The sequence below is a fragment of the Schistocerca gregaria genome, chromosome 4, assembly GCF_023897955.1.
Source record: "Schistocerca gregaria isolate iqSchGreg1 chromosome 4, iqSchGreg1.2, whole genome shotgun sequence".
In the NCBI taxonomy this organism is placed as follows: domain Eukaryota; kingdom Metazoa; phylum Arthropoda; class Insecta; order Orthoptera; family Acrididae; genus Schistocerca; species Schistocerca gregaria.
This window is the reverse complement of record NC_064923.1, coordinates 669,621,088-669,641,384: the sequence shown is the minus strand read 5'-3', so window position 1 is coordinate 669,641,384 and position 20,297 is coordinate 669,621,088. Positions and strand designations below refer to the sequence as shown.

The window sequence follows — 20,297 nt, the reverse complement described above, 5'->3', positions numbered from 1 at the left end:
ATTGGTAGAAGACATCAAGCAATTTCAAGGAAGAGCATATCATTGTGCATTATACTGTAATGGAGGAGACTGTTACAGATATGATAAGCAATTTGAGGTGCAATCATTGAAAAAAAAAAAGCAATTTTCAGTGTGGCGCTATCTTTCCATGAAATCGCAATCATCAACTTTTTCCTCTGAATACCAAAACATTTTTTTCACTCGCTCCTACATAGGGAGAAATATTAAGTAAATTGCATGTCAATTTTAATGATGTGTACTGTTTTAATTTATATTAGGCTGGTGCATAAGTTCTTAGCATTTTTTCCTGAGTTTAATAAATGCAACAGATACATGTAACAGAGACTTTAGTTATCAGTAATAAATTCTCCTTCACTATTTACAACGGTCTGTGAACACTGGGGTAACATTTCAGTTCCACGAGTGTAGAAATCCTTGGCTTTTAGGCGAAGAACTCGCCATGTTCAGATCGCGTTTTCATCTGTAAAGGAAATTCCTTGAAGATTGTTCGATACAGAGTGGAAAAGGTGAAAATCCGAGGGTGCCAGGTCTGGTGAATAAGGTGGGTGTGGAATGACTTCCCAACTCAACTCGTGTATAGTGTTTTTTGTCAGTCTAGCAAATGCGGGAAGGCATTATTATGAAGTAGCATCACTTCATTCAGATTTACTGGCTTTTGTTCTGGGATTGTGTCTGAAAGACGTCTCAGTTGTTAACAATAAATGTCAGCCGTGATGGTTACACGTCAGGGAAGCAATTCACAGTACACCACACCATCACTGTTCCACCAGCTGTGTAACATTATCTTTCATGGATGCGGGAAGTTCTTTGTATGGAGAGTTGCTGCTTTGTTTGGGCTCAATCATTCCTTTCTTTCCTTATTTTAGCATAAATACACCATTTCTCATCACCAGTAATGATACAGGACAGGAGTGGTCACATTAGCCAGTTGATAGTGAGCAAACAGTGAGAAGCACACGTGGCTGTCTGCTGATTTTTGTGGTTTTGGCTTAAAATTTGTAGTACCTATACAGCCAATGTTTGAACCTTCCCCATTGCATGCAAATGTCTCACAAGATGGAATACTCACACATCATCACATTTGCAGTTTTTGATTACACTGACATGGATAATTGTGAATTAATGCATTTAAATGATTGTCATCAAACCCCCAAGTTCTTCCTGTATTTGGAAAATCACTAATGTGAGAACAATCCTCCTTAAAATGAGAAAATCATTTTCTTGGCCTGCTCTGTCCAATGGCATTATCCCCATACACGGCACAAATGTTCCTGGCTGCCTCCGCTGCTGTCGCTCCTCTCTTGAACTCAAACAGAAGAACATGTTAGAAATGTCCTGAGTTCTCCACTTGGAACTCTATTTTCTAGTGTCCACAGCTCCACTCACTATTTCCAAATAACAATATGTGAACTCAAATAACAACAGTGAACTACAAATAAAAATGACAATTGATAAATAAACCCTTAGCAACTGGAATACCAACATGCAAAATTAAAATGCTACAGACGTGTGCACCAATCTAATAAATAACAAAATGTCATGACATTATTTACATTTACATACTGACCTGACATTATTTACATTTACATAATGACCAGAGAAGATGCATTATAAATGAAAGTGAAATGTGTCTGGTGAAAAATATTGTGGTTGAACTTCTAAATATCTGTCTTTCCTCGGAAGCGTTCATGCATCTCCTTTTTCTGCTTTGTGAAAGATTACCACATATACTGGGTGTAGTAAGATAGTCTAATTAACTCTGCTTGATTTCATACATGTAGCACTTGATAATGAGTGACATATGAAATTGGTAGTGGAAGAATAAATGTAATATAAATTTTAGTGCCAGTGGAATGATTACAATGTCACTTATACAGTATTTAATTAAGTTGTGCCACACTGTTTGTTACGTGAATATTGAAAGTTAAATGTTGGTTATTTTTGTCATAAATTGCTCCCAATTTTTTATGCTGTTTAATTCACACAGTCATAAAATTATCTGCAAAGACAACAGTTAATTTTCTTATATTCACATTCTTCTCCGTATTTACATTTCAAAATTTAGACGTGTCATAGCACAGTTTCAAGTAATTTCTTAATATCTCTTCTGTATCAGTAATCTGAATGAAATTTGGTACTACATGCTCAACATTGCTTTACTGAAGATAGGCAGTGTGCTTACAAACATAATTTACACTTGCAGGTCAGCATCCTTGTCATCTCCGACCCAGGCTTCACTGTCTGTGGCGGAGCGAATCAGTGAGCTGGAACGCCAGCAGCAACAACAACTGCAGCAGCAGACAAAGTACACTTACCTGGACCCAGAGAAACGCCACCGAGTGTCGGACCCCACACTTAAGGCCATTCAGAAGAAAGCTCTGCTGTCTTTCTACGAGCGGCACCATTCCCAGCCAGCAGCAGCGGCACGAAGCCAAGCGTGGCGCTCTGAACCACAGCTGGCTCTTGTTCCACCTTCAGCTCAGCAGTTGCCACCTACACCCTCTGGCCCGCACTCACCACCACCCCCGCAGCCACCTCCAAGACCTCGAACTGCGAGCATGCAGTCTTCTCGAAGGGCTTCATCTGCTTCCGACTATGCAGGTGGCTCCTGGAGAGAGGTCAGTACCTGTCAGGTAGCAGCTGTAAGAAAACTGTTGGCCTTTTATATTCATATGAACACTAGTCATTCTTGATACTGAATTAAAGTCATTGACTGCCTACTCTCTCTCTCTCTCTCTCTCTCTCTCTCTCTCTCTCTCTCTCTCTCTCTCTCCCCCTCTCTCTCTCTCCCTCTCTCTCTCTCCCTCTCTCTCTCTCTCTCTATCTCTCTCTCTCTCTCTCTCTCTCTCTCTTTTGTATCAGATTTGTTAAATACTGTTTTGGAATCTAAACATGTTTGTGGTGTCCTCTATATATTCACTGTATATCTACATTCATCCTGTTGCAGAGTGCACATGTTGCCTTCTAGTACTGTCCATTCCCTTGAAACCAGCTTTTCAATCTTTCATACTTCAACATGTCTCCTGATTGGCCTGTTCTTGGCCAAATTGGGTAACATAATTTTACTCGCCTGATGTAGCTACATTTCCAAGTCATGGAGAAATTGAAATATAATTGTTAAGAGTTGTCAGCAGGTGTGTGCTACATGAATTGATGTGTCATAACACAATTTGGACTCTGTTTCAAACAAATCTGCATTTTTGTGTCACTTGAGGTTTCTGTTAATTTCATTACATATATGCTGTAATGATTGTGGTTTAACCTCACAAGAGTTTTCACTTTGCAAGTGGGAACAATAGTACATTATTTACAATTAAGTTTTTTTATACAGTCCACACACAAAAAGTTAGCTGCTTAAAACTGTTAGAATATTCTGCTGTGATGCAATATACAGTTCTTGAATATATGTACGTAACTCTGTGATTTCAGTATGGATTTAGCTTTCATGTTTATTGAAAAGTCCCAAAAGCACAATTTTCCAGCAATTTTTGTAGTTGGCACGAAAAATTACTCATTGATTTATTTTATATTTTCTGTTTGTCATACATTTTAACTTTCTTGATATTGTTCTTGTTTGTATGTTATGTTAATATGCATTGATAACTTAAGTATGGCAGGATCCTTTGGTTATTTTCTCTCCTTCATCACAAATCATGCAACCGTTTTGATATTTTTTTTATTTCATAGTGATGTCACCCTGGAGGTTTGTTCAACAAAGCCCATAGGATGAAGTCTGCAGTTCAGTAGAACACAAGCTGGAATTTCTTTGGAGAAATAGGTCTCATGAGAATCTGTGACTTTAGCTCAGGCCAATAATCTAACTGTTGATCTTTGTTAGATTCATTTTGCAAGTTTGGGCAGTTAAATTATGCTACAAGCTCACTAATAAACTATACTTATGAACTTAATGGAGAAAACATCAGAACTGCTGCACACTTTGTAGCAGTAAAGGTATTTTTTTAAAGAGTTTTATCAAAATCTAATTTGCTGAGAAGAAAATGGAACATTACAGCATTTGTATATTACTCCTGCATAATACCTGATGTGTGACACTGACATATCACAGTACAAAAAATGCAGCTGTGTGCTTGCAAGGATCTCCTGAATTTAATAGAAATAGATTAACCACTGCAAATCTGAAGAACAAAATTCATATACCCGTGTAGGTGACAATACATATGCTTAAGAAGCTGATAGCCACTTTGATACAAGTATTCTTTTGTAAGATTTTAGTGTGCTGTATGCGGAACACATCAATAACTTACTGATACTGTTTGGTTCACAAGTAAGAATCCACAGGATGGAACTTAACTAACGGGCAAAGAATAGCATGATTCAGAATAAAACTAATCAGCAGCAAAGAATGGAGTTTCTTATGTAGAAGTGCGTTTTCAGCCATTGCAACCTTCTGTCTTTCCTGACTTTTAGCCAGTGGTATAGTTACTCATTATTGGAAGCTTAATGGTTCAGAATTAATATAGTTAGACAGTGTATACAAAACTTGCTGGCAGATTAAACCTGTGTGCCAGACTGAGACATCTTAAAAGTACAGAATTTAAAAAGTTCGTTAACATGACAAATGTGCCGCATGTGACTGCTGCACACAGATTTCAACTAAAAACGTTGTCACATGATAATAATTTATGATACATGGAGAATACAAGGTGAAGCTCTGCTTTTCAAAAATGACACATGGGATACGTATTTGGAGATGTAACACAATTGCAGTGTCTGGTGAATGTGAAGTTCTCATTGCTGCAGAAGCTGCAGACAAAGCATAGCTAGTGGGAGACATTAAAGTGAAAGAAGACCTGATTTTATACATCAGGCCACTGAGCTGAAGCAAGTAAAGAACTACACTACATCACATTAGGTATGAATTAAACTCAAAACAGCCTATTCAATCAAAAGACTTGTTCAAAAAGCAATGCTGCTTGGCAGCTTAGTGATGACAACACAATAACTTAGTTAATTCTTTGATGCTGTGGATGAATTTCAAGCAATGGATGTTAACATAAACATTGATCTGTTGTTAGTAATTCTGCACTATAGTCTTTCAGATAACTACTACAATTCTGGATGTGCTATTGAATCCCATGACAATCTACCAGGTGTAGAGATACTAAAATTAAAAACCTTGAAATAATACAGAGCAAGGATGCAGAAACAAGTGAAAATTGCCTCAACATACTGATGCAACTTTTGTAATGAGAAGGGACACAAAGAAGACAAGTGCTTTTACCACACATGCAATGATCCAAAAGTGTTCACACGCGTGACAGAAATGCAAGAGAATTTAATGCTTGCAGACAGTAGTGTTACGAAAGTAACAGCTAAAGGTGACATATGCATCTCAACCACAGGCAGTGGCATCAACTCCATAACACTGAAAAACTCTTTTATATGTGCCAAAACTCTGAACTTGTCTCATTTCAGTGGCAAAAGTTGAGGACAATAACCAACCAGTAACATTGATAAAACTCGTGCAGACGTACTAGATAATAATGGTTAAATCAGTATGACTGCAGAAAGAGATGGTAACACTTTTTTTTTTACATAAAGTGGTTCAAAGGCAAGCATCTTTTCCAAGCCAAAAGTTATGAAAAGTTATATGCAAATCTGGCATGTTCAATTAGGCCACTTGAACTCAAAAGATATGATCAAAATGCTCAAAGATGATTATGTGACAGATTTGAAATTCAGTGATGTCAATGTCAATAGATGCACTACATACCTTAAAGGAATAATCATGTCCACTCCCTTCACCAAAAGAGAAGGGAACTCAAATGAACTTATGGAGTTAATCCACTCTGGTACCTGTGGACCAATGAAAGAAAAATCTCAAGGTGGTGCAAAAGTTTTGGTACCTTTTATAGATGACCACAATAGATGATGTCAAGTCCATTTGCTTTGATGTGAAGGAGAAGTTGTCGATAAATTTGCTGCATTCAGGAACCTAGTTGAAGGACTGGTCATATAATTAAATATTTTCAATCAGGCTACAGGAAGGAGTACTGCAATGAAAGAGTGGTCTCCATCATCATAATGTCAGAAATATAGAAGTGCCTAACATTTCCATACACACTGCAGTAGAATAATGTCACTGAATGAAAGAACTGTTCAAAGGTGAAATTGCTCACTGCATGCTGTTAGTCAGGACTACCACCATCATTTTGGGCTGAAGCTGTCAACACTACTAACTACATCAGAAATTGTTGCTAAACTAAAGGACTGTCTGGTGGAGCTCCATACAAGCAGTGGCTGAAGAGAAACCCTAACCTATCTCATATTCGTAAATTTAGTTGAAAGGCTGGCATCCTGGTTAAATCACCAAATGAAGCAAAGTTTTTTCATAAAAGCAAAGAAAGGATTTTTGTAAGCTGTACAGACTATTCAAAAGCCTATCGTATGTTGACACCAAGAGACCACAAGATTCACATGACAAGAGATGTGGAAGTTCCTTGATCATGACAGTTTTGAGCCCAAACATATTTATGTAGACTTACGTGAAGATGAACTGATCATTGGCAAAGAGGAGGCATCAACATTAACTCTATGGGAGGAGATTTCAATGGTGATACAAATATTGACCCAGAGTCATTGTCAAATTCTACGGCTTTGAAGACGATGGACTGCCGATCACTACACACCAAGAATTCATTACCAACAACACTAATTAAAAATGAAGCAGTGTACAAGATTTAAATACTGCATATCATTTCAATGGAACTGATAAGGGTATGAAGTTATTATCTTAATGAGCATTCATTATATGTCAGTCACTGCCATCAGTTCAGTGTAACTTGCCTTACTGTATTCATGATGAAGTATAGATTTGACACATTACAAAAATGAATGAAATCAGTGGTAATTTCCACCATACTACAGCTCACTGACAATTTCGTGTACCTGATAAACAGAGAAGATGACATCAGATCATCAGAGAACTTATGTTCATGTGTGGAAAAGAGTTTAGTTCCACTAAATGAGAGTGCAGAAGAACAAGTGACACATATGTGCATTCTGAATTTAACATTAAGACCTGCTCAGCTTTTGTACCATTCATTAATTTATTATCTAGTCATACACATGTATTTCAGGGAACATTAAATAATTGTCAACACCAGTCAATGTACCTCTCATTATAAGAGTACATTATTTGACAATTCAACATGACTGTCCTGAAAATTTCTAAAATGCATTGTATACTGAAGTTCATTTCATTATATTATAACAAACATTATTCTTTCAAACCAACATTCCCATACTTATTTAATTTTGAGAGAGGGAGAGAGAGAATAGGGGTGGGGGAGAGAGAAGAACTTAAATGTAAACTTAATATGTTCTATCTTTTCAGATGGCAGCTACCAGAGAAATAATCATAAATGAAGCTGGCAACTTGAAAGATGGGCCAAGGCATCAACACAGGTAAATGAATTCATTTAATTTGAGGAAGTTTCACATCTTCAGCTCCATGTATAAAAAGCAGCTTCATATGTAATAGCAGGTGCCAACATTGATTAATATCTCTTAATTATTATTTTATTCATAGGGGCACTATGAATTTTACAGTTCCTTCTCACTTGTTAACTTTTCCTCCAGTATTCTTTCATTACATGCCTGTGTATTCACTTAATTAAACCATTGTATACCTCTTCATTTATCAGTTCTACTTTAGAGCATCTCTGCTTTTAACAGATGCTTAAAATTATTTTAAAAATATTTAAGTTCATTGCACATATTAAGTGGAACCAAAAGTGGAACACTTGATGCCAGACTGCCAAGTTGCCCTTACTTTTTGTTTGTGGTCTGGTGTGATCTAATAAAATAAGATGTGACCACAGATCCATGTGTTTTGTCTTTAGTTGGTCCCAGAATTTTCCTATTACTCAAGATTTTTTTACTGTAGATCCACCTAAAACAATTTTAGTAATTGCATTACATGGTAGGAAGGCAAGGGATTGCCACATCCAAAAGGATCAGGCATACAGCTACTTACTACTATTTAAAGAAACTCAAACACAGTAACTTCATAGGATACAGTTTTATTTCAAAGTATCCATTACAGTTGTAGGCACACCACATACATATGCTGCAGAGGGCAGCACAGTCTGTTGTTTGCTACAAAATGCCAACAGATAGTATAAGAGTCTCTTACTTCCCACTCTAGTTGATGTCAAGGGGAATGACCAGCTAGGCTGATCAACAGATCTTTGTTCCATCTGACAGCTAGAGAGTGGTGCATCTTATTTTTTTGTTTCTGCCATGGCCCACCTCTTCCACCACTGCACTCTTTCAGAAGTGCCACGATTTGATATCTTCCTGCAGTAGAACAGTTATTGCTTCTCTCCTTGACTGATATCCATCACCTCATGGTAGCTTCTTAGTAGTAAGAGAAGAGGTATTAATTTTTCCACCTATGTCAAAAATGCCCTCATTGACCCTTTGTCTCAGTCTGAGCAACTTGGCAAGATCCTTCAGAGTTGTTGGTTCTGTCCAACATAGAATAGTTGCCAGTATGCTGCCGTGTAGGAAGTGACCGTGCGTCAGCATCATATCACTCTCACCTTGAGTGATGGGTCTTGAATCTGTTGCAGCTTCTATCCCTATCAAAATGGTGTTTAGATTCTCTGCACCCACCTGAGAGCGATGAAACACCTTCCTCAAGCAAAGCTTGATAGAACCTATGTTAAATTTAACCAGTGTCTCACCAAGCCACCCGTGGTGGTATGTACTTCCAGGACACCCCATGGTGGGCGCAGTACCACAGTATGTCAGTGTGCTCAATGTTTTTAAGAGCTCTGACAGTTCTGTATTTGCTGAATGGAATGTTGTAGCATTGTCTGAAAAAACAGTGTGCGGTAGGCTTCTGGGTCGTGCAAAATGCTGCATTGTCATCAGAAATCTATCAGTGGACATATCAGTGACAAGCTCAATATGAATTGCACATGTTGTGGCACATGTGAATTGAACCATGTTTGGCAGCTTGGTTTGATGTTCAATTTTACCATTAATGGAGAAGTGAAGTCAATGCCTGTTACTGCAAACTGTCATGGAGGTCGAACTCTGTCCAGTTGTAGTGGAGCCTCCATTTCATCATATCTGTGTATTATCTTCCAGGGCAGCCAGGAGTGAAGACTTCTCCTAACATCATGTTGTACATACGGTATCCAAAACTCTTTGTGCAGCTCTCCTAGCACAATGTGTACACCAAGGTGGTGAAATCTTACATGTGTATGTTTGCTCAGAAGCTCCATGAAGTGACAGCCATCCAGGATAATTGTATGCTTGTCTCAGCTGGGCATTGTTGCACATTGTAACCCACCACTAAGCCAAATCACACTATCAGACAGGAAAGTGTTGTGTTGAGCAATCTTTGATGCTTTGTGTAACTGTATCCCCTTACACAAACCAGTTAATTCAACAGTGAATAGTTCATCTTGAATTCTTCTGATCCAACATGTACAGGCATTTTGTCATTCCAGAGCACTCAGATTGTTCTGTGTGATATCAATAAATTGAAATAACAAGAGCAGTAATATGCAGTATTCAGCAGTATGAACAGAATGTGTGGTGTCAAATAAGGGTTCAGTGATAGTGACCATAGTGACATTTGTTTGGATGTTTGGCCTCTGGCATTAATATAGGTCAATCTGGTATATCCAGTGGCCATGCAGGCTTGTCTTCTGAAAGCCATGTTGTATCAGACAACCAGGTGTCAAGCATTATTAGCAGATCTGCTTCTAGTCACCATGTGAGGAGGTCTTCAGGATTTTGATTTCCAGGACAGTGCCTCTGTTGACTGGGTGTAATGCAGGTCAGTATTTTTCTCACACTATTACAAATGAAGGTTTCCCATACATTTTTGTAATTTCGTGCTTATTCCAAGGCAACTTTTGGGTCAGTCCTCAGAGTAGCTCTTTTAACACCAAACCTTACAAGAGTAAAGAAAGAATTGTGAGCTCACTCGTGTGGCAAGTGCTTCCGACCTAAGTAAGGTACTTCGTTTGATTGGTGCCAAGGTGCAAACAACATGTGCTGTGTAACAAATTTCACCAGTTGACCATACAAAAAAAGGCACCATAAGCTCTTTCAGATGCATGCAGAACCTACACACTGCTACAGAGTCTCTTGGGTATGTTATACATATTCTTCTGTGAATGTGCAATGATGACAAGCGATAAAGTTTTAAAACCCAAGAGTGTCAATTATGTGCAAAATTTACAGACAAAACTTTCTCCCATGCAAGATACTTCAGTCACATGTCTTGGAATATTAGTTTAGCAGCTCTCTCATTGGGTGTGACCAGATAAAGAGGATCTTAAAATTCAGTTGCTGCTTGAAGAACATTTTTCTAAGTAGCCAAATTGTCAGTCAGGCGTTCAGCTATCTTTTGGTCATCGGTGGAGATAGAGGAAGCTCATGTTTTCCTGTTAATTCCCAAGACTCACTCTACAAACTTGGTTCCAAGGGCTTTGGCATGCCATATTGCTTTCAGGTCTTTCAAATTAGTAAACAGTTTGGAAAGCAGAAGGCTTATTTGCAGGAAGAGAGCTGTCAGTTCTTAATAAACACTTGCAGCCTCACACTAGCTGCAAAATCATCCACGAATGCAGACTTCTCTATGAGTACTGACACTTGTGGATATTTGTCGTTGTTTAGTGATGCTCCCTCATAATTGCTGGAGTCCAAATGGCAAATGTTTGAAGCAATACATTATCATATCATCTATGGTGATGCAAGTACCACTCAGTCCACATCATACTGTAGTCCTGTTGGAAGTTGTGTGATCCTAACAAGGTTATGAAGTTGTCTGGCATTAAATTAGGTCCTGTTTCTAAGGCATCATTCAAAGCTGGGTAGTCTGCATCTTGTGATGTCATGTCGAACATGATCCTGTATTTGATATTTTCAATGCTGTGTTTCTTCACTACATGGTATCGTAGGTAAAATATGTATCTGATTGTATAGTCCTTAGGTGCAACTTCTGTCTGAGCCCTCTTAACGTAGCATGACATGTTCTCACAACAAATGAGCTTCATTTCTTCATTCGATTCCACTTGTTTTGTACCTGGTCCCTCTTAATATGGCTTGACATGTTCCCATGATGATTGAGCTTCATTTCTTCATTCCATTGCAACTTGTTTAATAAGGTTCAAAGATGTGCTTCAGCAGTATTGTAGGTGCTAGAGAAAAGAATAACCTTCTTCCAAGGCAGCCATACAACTCTGTGACTACTCTCCACATGATATGACTCTTGGAATTCCTGTGAGACAGGGTTGTGCATGGGTGTCAATGCTCAGTCTTGATGCTGTGTTATGCCAATTGTGTCCAAGGCCCAAAAGTGGTGCAGTGAATTGTTAAACATTTCACTGAACCTACCCTCAATGAAGTTGGTTGGCTGTTTAACTGTAGTACCAGTTCTGCTTCTACTAAGAACATACCCAAATATTGTGGGAAAAGAACCAATGAAACTGACACTTTAATTGGTTTTTCTGAGGTCACAATTTTCTAATAGTAATTAACTCCAATCAAGCCTGGAATAGAGAGATCTTTAGAGCCTTCTCTTGGATCTGCCAGCCATGTACCCACCCTCAAGGCCATGTCATCTACACCTTATATGGTATTGTTAGTTGATGTGGGAATTCATTGCTGCTTTCGAATGTTGTAACTGATATATGAATGTTGATGGAGTATCCCATGATATTGAAATGGGCATTACTTGTTGAGTGGGATGAAGTGTAGGATCACACAGAAGTTGTTATCTCCAGAGCTGTGGTTTCAGGGACATTGAATTAGAAAGATTGACTGGCTCGGTGTCACTCCTACCAGTTGGTTCTCTGATACTTCCACGATCAGTTGCAGGTATGTGAAGTTGGAGGTCATAATTTCAATCTTGTTCACTGTCTGGAGGTGTCTATTACAGATGGAAATGAGGTACTCCTCCTTACATTGTGCATAGGATGCCTTTCTCCATTTAAAACACTGATTTTTGTTGTGGTCACGTCTAATGCATAAGAAGCAGCATTTCATTTTCTTCAGGATATGCATTATAACCTGTAAGCTGACAACTTTTTTCAATCTTGGCACCTGTGCATCCTTTCTTCGCAGTACACACAAAAAGTTTCTGAATGTTATTGTTTTTCTTTTTGTCACCTTCATTTTAATCTTCACATGAAAAGTAGACACACAGAGCCATAATTCTACTGTGAAATACTATCTCCACTTACCTTGCATGCAGTGATGGCTCATTCAATCTTTTTGTTTGGAACTCCATAAGATGTGTTAGAGACCTGTCTTGAATCTTTTTCCTTTGTGCATGGATAAGCCAGTGTCTGCAAATTTCTTCTGGGAATGCATATAGCAGTCTGTGGGTGAGCACTCTCAGATAAGTATCCATGTCCTCTCCAAGTAGTCGTAGTGCTTGGATCCTTCTTATGACACTCAATGTTGGTGGTGTTGAGAGCCTCTGGACTGCCTGAAGTACGAGGGTCAGTCAAAAAGTAATGCCTCCTATTTTTTTTTCTACTTTTAACTGTCAGGAAATTTAAATGCAATTACATAGGTTGAAAGACGCACGGATGTTTTGACGGCCTCCTCATCTTCAAAATGAATCCCACGATGAGCTTCTTTTAGTGGCCCGAACAGATGGAAGTCTGATGGTGCCAGGTCAGGGCTGTATGGGGGATGAGGCAAAACTTCCCATCCAATTTTGACAATCTCGTCAGAGGTGTGACGACTGGTGTGTGGTCTTGCATTGTCATGCAAAAGAAGAACATCTGCCATTGATTTTGTTGGGCGAACTCGCTGAAGACGTGCTTTAAGTTTTTTGAGGGTTGTGACGTATTGAACAGAATTTATTGTGCATCCCTGCTCCAAAAAATCAACCAGAATCACACCCTCTGTATCCCAGAAAACTGTTGCCATAACTTTCCCTGCCGATCGCACAGTTTTGAATTTTTTCTTCCTCGGCGAGCTTGTGTGACGCCACTCCATTGACTGCCTCTTTGATTCGGGTTCAAAAAAATGCACCCATGTTTCGTCCCCGGTCACAATTTTTTTCAGAAACTCATCTCCCTCCAAACGGAAGCGCTGCAAGTGTTGGGAGGCTATTGTTTTCCTTGCCTCTTTATTCTGATCGGTTAACATTCTTGGAACCCACCGTGCACAAACTTTTGAGTACCCCAATTGTTTAATAATCGTGATCACACTGCCTTTACTAAGAGAAATAATGCGACACACTTCATCTGCAGTCACCCGACGGGCACCACGAATGATGTCATCAACTTGCTGAATGTTGTGTGGAGTCACTGCACTCACCGGCCTGCCGCTCCGCTTTTCGTCAGTCAACGGTGTTTGCCCTTCAGCTTCCTTACAACGACGAACCCATCGTCTAACAGTGCTGACATCAACTGTCACAACACCATACACCTTCTTCAGTCTTTCATGAATGCGTATGGGGTTTCACCTTCTGCATTCAAGAATTCAATCACACAACGCTGTCTCAAACGAACATCGATGTCGGCCATCTTACAAACTTCTGCTGTGCTGCCACCTGTTGACACAGAAAGTTACTACTGCAGTGGATTGCAGAAGAAGGTTTGAGGAATGGCGCCAAATTCAAAATTTTCACTTAACTTAATTTTTTTAAGTAGAAAAAAAATGGGAGGCATTACTTTTTGACCGACCCTCGTAGAAGCATTAAGGTTCTCCACACAGTCAAGGTGACTTTGGATAATTCTGTTCTTATTCCCATATTTGTATTTCAAAATGTGGTTTATCTGCTCATATGTATCAGGCGTAACACAATCCCATCTACCAAATACTTGGGTGGCCCATCTAGATACCCACAGAGGAATGTGTGCTTATTCATAAACAGTCCTATTGGATTTTTGTTGGTGAAAGCTGTGAACTGCTCTCAGAATGAAACCATGAAACCCATGTGTCTTTGTCATCTGAAAAGGATGTAGTTTGATGATAGGCAGCTTGACATCTACCTTTCAGATAGCACATTTTCATTTGTCTGTATAGTCCTTGCAAGCTTATGTTTCAACCTAGTATTCAGTGTAATCAAGTAAGTCCTGTATTGAATCATGTAGTGTGTTCATCTCTTCTATGGTTACCTGCAGGCCATTCTGACAGTGTCCCGTTTCCTATTACAGCATAGAAACATTGAACATATTCATCTGGCTCATAAAACTCATAGTGTTCGAACATATTGTTATCTCTTGTGTTGCAGTGTTGGGAGACTCATTTCTTGTCAGTCACGGTGAGTGGTTTTTGCTATTGCCACTAGATACCCCCAATAGGTGTTCACTGTTAGTAGGAGACAGCACTGCTGTTCAATAGTTCACTGACAGTATGTCTTAGGAATGCTTATTGTTTGCTAATATATGGCAGTATTGCCTTATAGTGTGAGCAGTTCCCTTTGCATTGTACAATAATACATCAGCTGCACAATATTGCTCTGCCATCAAGATGCATGCATCAGGTAACACCATAAGCAAACGGTCAGTCTGTAATGTTCATGCATGTGAAGTACAGAAATGCCGCAACTTATTTGTGTGAGCTGAATGTGGTTTGGTAAGATCTTCTCCATCGGTATAGAACCCTCTTGAACATGTTGTAGCACTTGATCTGTTGATAGACTCCCAGATTTAAGCATCAAAATATTGGTACATATTACTGCTTTAAATAATTGAAACACAATATCTTCAGCATACACAGCTTTATATCATGGCAACCAGTATAATGGTAGTCATATCACAGACATGTGCTGCAGAGGGCACTACTATAAAATGCCGACAGATGGCATAAGTGTCTCATATTCCCAAACTCATACTAAAGCACTATGGTGTTGAAAACAAACAATCTGAGAGAGGGCAGTTTTACTCTGAGCAGCATATTAGAATACAGGCCTTCAAAACTTCCACATTCATTAACTCATGTCTGTCTATCTGGTCCTTTCACATTACTTCCTTTATCTCCATTCACACTACTCTAATGTAACTGCATCTAGTGGGAGCAGTAACTTTGTAGATAGGTACCCCATACCTCTGACATATTTCAACATTATCTTGTAGCTGCTGCAATTTTTCACTTATGAACATAGGAGACATATCCACAAACAAATAATGACCAAAGACAACACTGCGATTAAGCAGCACTCGTTGATGCCTGTGCTTGTGGGTGTTGTAGTTTTGTGACAAGGAGTTTTATTCTGTGCAAATGCAGTTAGATGAAGTTATGTGAGACTCTTCCACAGAATGATCCATCATGTTATATAATGTAAAATGAAAGCAAAAAGTTAAGTTCAACAGTATTTGAGAAAGCCATTGAACTATATACAACTGAACCAGTAGAAAAGTGAATTGAGAAACATAGCCAGATCTCTGCTCTCAATTTTTTTATTTTATTTTTTATAACGTGGATTATTAGTGAAGGGAAAGATAGGAAATAAATAAAAATAATGTTATGACATGCGGATATTAGGAAGAGATAAATCTCATTTTGTCCCTGGATTGGAAGCACTAAAGAATTAGAAAAGGATTTAGAAGTAATAATCTTACATATTAGTAATTTCTTTTAAAAATTCTCAAAGCTTGTGATTCTGTTCTCTTTTATAGTATGTGTGTGTGCCAGCTGCAAGTTTTCCCAAATTAGGAAGGAAGGGACCAAAATATTACTTTACTGTATTAGAAATGTATGATACTGTATTAGAAATGTATGAATCTACAATGAAATTTTATTATATTTAAAAATAATCTATGTAAAGTATGTGTGCAAAGATGATATGCTAAGATACAGATGGGCACAATTACAACACTTTACTGTATTAGAAATGTATGATACTGTATTAGAAATGTATGAATCTACAATGAAATTTTATTATATTTAAAAATAATCTATGTAAAGTATGTGTGCAAAGATGATATGCTAAGATACAGATGGGCACAATTACAACACTTACACATAAGCTTTCGGCTACAGCCTTCGTCAGAAAAAAATAGAAACACTCACCATTCATTCAAACAAGTAAGTACACTTCACACACACAGCACCTGATTCTGGCAGCTTGGATTTTGGTGAGAACTGCTGGAGTTGGTCATGTGTGCATGAGGTGTGCCTGCTTGGGTAAATTAACAGTGGGTCTTTGTCTTTATTTTTCTAACGAAGGCTGTGGCTGAAGGCTTATGTATAAGTGTATTTTAATTGTGCCTGTCTGCAGCTTAACATGTAAGCTTTACAGTAAGTAGCAATCTACTTTCTCCTACATTGTTGATATTCCAACCAGGAGTTTCTATGGTTTTATGTATATTTTTTTCTTTTCAGTTCCAGTTGTGGTTCGCTATCGACTGACCTTCTAGGACCACTAATAATGGGCCCATCAATTTCTGTCGATGATTGGGTGCCTGAACGACCACCAAAGAAACCACATTTGCGCTCTGCATTTCCTCGTCCCGTTCAAGACCGTCTGCCGAGTCCAGATTTGCCTCCACCATCTCCTCCCCCAATGGTAGAAGATGAAGTTTTTGCCTGTGATGATCCCTTACCACCGCCACCAGCTGACCTTCCTCCTGGGGAGGGAAATCCATTACCATCATCTTCCAGGCCACAAGACCAAGCTCCAGGAGACAGTGTTTCTGAGTACCGTGAACCCAGTGCTGAAAATGAACAAGTGAGGATTCCTGAAAGACCTAGCAAGGCCCAAATTTCTAGCAGTGGTAAGATGTGCAATGACAAGCAAGTAGAAGGTGGACATGTTCATTTAACCTGCAGCTCTTCTTGTCAGAGGCATCATACGGACAACAGTTCAGCTCATGTCATTTCGGCAGAAGCATATAATAGCTCAGAGCATTTGAAACAAGGTGATGGTGCTGTAAATAATAGGAATTGTACATCATTTGCTGTTTCACAGAAACACTCGGAAAATAACACTGGTAATCATACTTATTTACAAAATGGACACTCATCAGAAAAATATCATGGCCATTTTTCCCAACGACTGTCTGATAATTACAATTTCAGGTCACGGTTTCATGACAGTTACAGGTCTCAGAGGTATTCTGAACATCCACAGAGACAACAGGGAAGTACATCTTCATTACCACGGTATGCAGAGAGCCACTGGGCATCTCAGAGACATAGTGAAACAAATCTTCCACAGAAATGCTCTGATATGAGTCCCACAAGCCACAGAAATATTGAAAATGATTTCCAGAACTACAGAAATTCTGACATAATTCATAGGTATTCTGAAATGGGTTACATTCCACACAGGTATAATGGTGACGGTAATACAACACTTCCCAGAAATCACGAGTATCGGTACTTCTCTCCAAAAAATCCAGGAACGGCAATGCAGGACAACATGTACCCAGAAAGTCATGTGCAGAGACCTTTACACAACAGGTACACTTCACAGAGATCTAATGACAGGTGCCACAAACATGGTACACTGCCTAACCATGAATTCCCTGCATCGAGTGAACACACTGTGCATAAAGCGGCAGAAATATGTGATAGAATTTCAGCTGAAAATACAATGATCAACCATAAGGTTGATAGTAGTGCCAATGTAAATAATGAATGCAACTGTTCACTACAGAAACTAAATGACTGTGCAGTGAATCAAAGAAAAGTAGTTAGCCTGAACAGTCCACATGAAAAGCCAGATGACAGTGGCCTTCTGAAAATCAATAGCAGGCTTTCTCCAAGAAAACTGGACCAAGAAACAGTTCATCATAAACACCTAAGGAGTAGTAGCACAGGAAATAAATCTGTTGAAGGTGATAGTTTATTGCAGAAAGTATCCAATAGCAGGCTATTGAAATCTTCTGAAAATCTAAGTTCACAACAGAAAACCTCTCATTCTTCTTTGAGCCTGCACAGCAGTGGTGGAGACACAGTTTGTCCCATTTCCCGAATGCAGGAAAATAACATGGTTCATCAGCATCAGTCTGATACAAATAAGCAAATGCAGGGACATTTCGAAAGAGAATACCATGAACATAATAACCCAAGAAATGCAGAGACCAAGCATCTTACTAGTTCCAGAAGTTTTGACAATGGATTTCAGCAGAGGCACAGACAAGATGTGACTAACATGCCACAAAAGTCTTTTGACAGTAGTGATTTAACCCAGAGGTTTAGTGAAGGTAGTATACAACACCATAAATATCCTACCACAAAGAATGTTGTTCCTTTTAGCCAGCACAGCTCTACAAGCAGTACTCCCATTTACAGAAACAGTAGCCGAATGTACACAAGACCTCAGCCATTAAAACCATTTGAAATAACCTGTCAGAGTGAACTGGAAAGGACTTCAAGTTCCAGTGGTCAAATTACGAATACTGATGGGCGGTCGTCTGCTAGGTGCTCCACACAGAAGCTAGTAGTGAATGGAAAGCTAGCAGCTCCTCTTCACAGTGACAGGTCGGAGTCCGAAAGAATTAGTGGGACTGTTTCAATGCCAGCAAAGGCTCGACTTCAGCGATTGCCCCTAACATTGCCAGTGGGAAACAGCCAAGAATCAGCTTCTACTCAATCAACTGCCAGCCATGGAACCCAAGAAAGGGAAGCCCTGTCACCATCCTCACCCAAGCCAGCTGGAAATGGCAGATGCTCACCGCCACACCAGACGTGAGTACATCTTTCAAAATTATATTCAGAATTAATTTGCCTACATTATGAAAATTTGTGTGTATATTAGAGAATGTCTGGCTTTGAGCACCATAGCTTCCATCAGCTTCTATCCATGTGTACATCTGCTCTAGCTGGAAAGGAGTGTTCATTCATTGTACCATGCTCGCATAATAACACTCGAGGGATGTTTTACCTAGGATTTTCCTTGTGGGGCTTAATTTTACATAACGTGCACATTTGGTTTGCTTTAGTTGCTCCTTGGATTACATTTGTGATACAGCATTACAATGTGAATGGCCATTTGTATCGATGTACTTTTGTATTAACCTTTATGTATGATTAAATTTAATAACAGGGCCTATTTAAAATTTAAGCTATGGGGTCATAATTGTCCAATTTATATTTAAAAAGGGTCTTATTAACAGTATTATGAAAAGGATAATTTTTCATTCTATTGTTTGTATTCCAACCTGGACCTTTCGTTGTTTAAAAGTGCCTTATTGTTTAACAGTGCCAATAATTCACAAGGGATTTGGTTTGGGAGATCATAGAATTCTCTGAGTAATATGAAAATACCAGCTGAGGCATTCAGATCTGACAGTCAAAGCTGAAATCTATAATTTGAAAAGAATGGCATTTAGCTTGATGTTGTTTTCATAGAAATGCACAGGAAGACATAGAATCTTTGTTATTGTGATCATGAAGAAAGTTGTTACCAGAATAGCTCAGGTTAACAGAATGAATGTTACAAAAAGAAAGGGAGGCTAAGATCTTTGTGTCATCTCTATTAAGTGTTCCTGTTGCAGTACTGGGACTTTAATTGCTGAAGTTCAGTACTGGAAAGTCTCTCTGTGTCTTTGTGATTTTAAACTTTGCATAGAGTCTGTAAGTTGTGGAGTTCCATTTACTAGACAAAATGAAAGTGGAATCTTGAACTATGTTGTCATTTTGAGTGCTGAGCAACTTTAACCATTAAGATATGACAAAGTGTGCATTGAGCACTGTCGTGTTGGTGTGTCATCGTTCTGATACACTTTTGGTGTTTTATGAATTTGTCTTTCAAATGGTGGTGAACCCAGGATGCAATAACAACAACACAGGAAGAATAGATTGCCACTTATCAGGTAGAGGAGACATTGAGTCACAGACAGGCAGACTGAAAAAGAGCTCTCGAAATATTCAGCTATCAGGCTAAGTCCTTCATCAGATAGAAAACACACACATTCTTACAAGCACAACTCACTCACACATGACCACTGTTATCTCAATGCACTAAAGTCTGATCAGGCTCACAGAGATGATAGTGGTCATGCGTGTGTGAATTGTCCTCATGTGGAGATGTGTGTGTTCTACTCCGATGAAGGATTTAGTCTGGTAGCTGAATATTTCTAGAATTGTCTTCCACTGTGCCTGTCTTCAACTCATTGTCTCCTCTATTTGGTGAGTAGCAATCCATTCCTTCCACTTTTTAGGGGAAAAAAGAACAGCAACTGAAATCGGATAATTGAAATTGATATTGTTCTTGTTCTTGGATACTGCAGTTCATGAACGTCTTTTATATGGCTAGTTACTGGCAGACACTGGGAGAACTGAGGCATGAGATAGCCTAAGTTAAGATATTTTGAGTCCAT

At 38.9% G+C, this 20,297-nt stretch overlaps 1 protein-coding gene across 1 annotated transcript in view; it reads left to right on the top strand.

The window, feature by feature from the left end:
- Window positions 1–20,297, top strand: part of LOC126268193 (uncharacterized) — an 800,619-nt gene that overhangs the window by 632,500 nt on the left and 147,822 nt on the right. Inside the window, exons 7-9 of the mRNA XM_049973806.1 lie at window positions 2,225–2,639; window positions 7,379–7,449; window positions 16,354–18,663. Of these exons, the coding sequence (XP_049829763.1) occupies window positions 2,225–2,639; window positions 7,379–7,449; window positions 16,354–18,663 (2,796 nt within the window). The remainder of the gene's footprint in view (window positions 1–2,224; window positions 2,640–7,378; window positions 7,450–16,353; window positions 18,664–20,297) is intronic.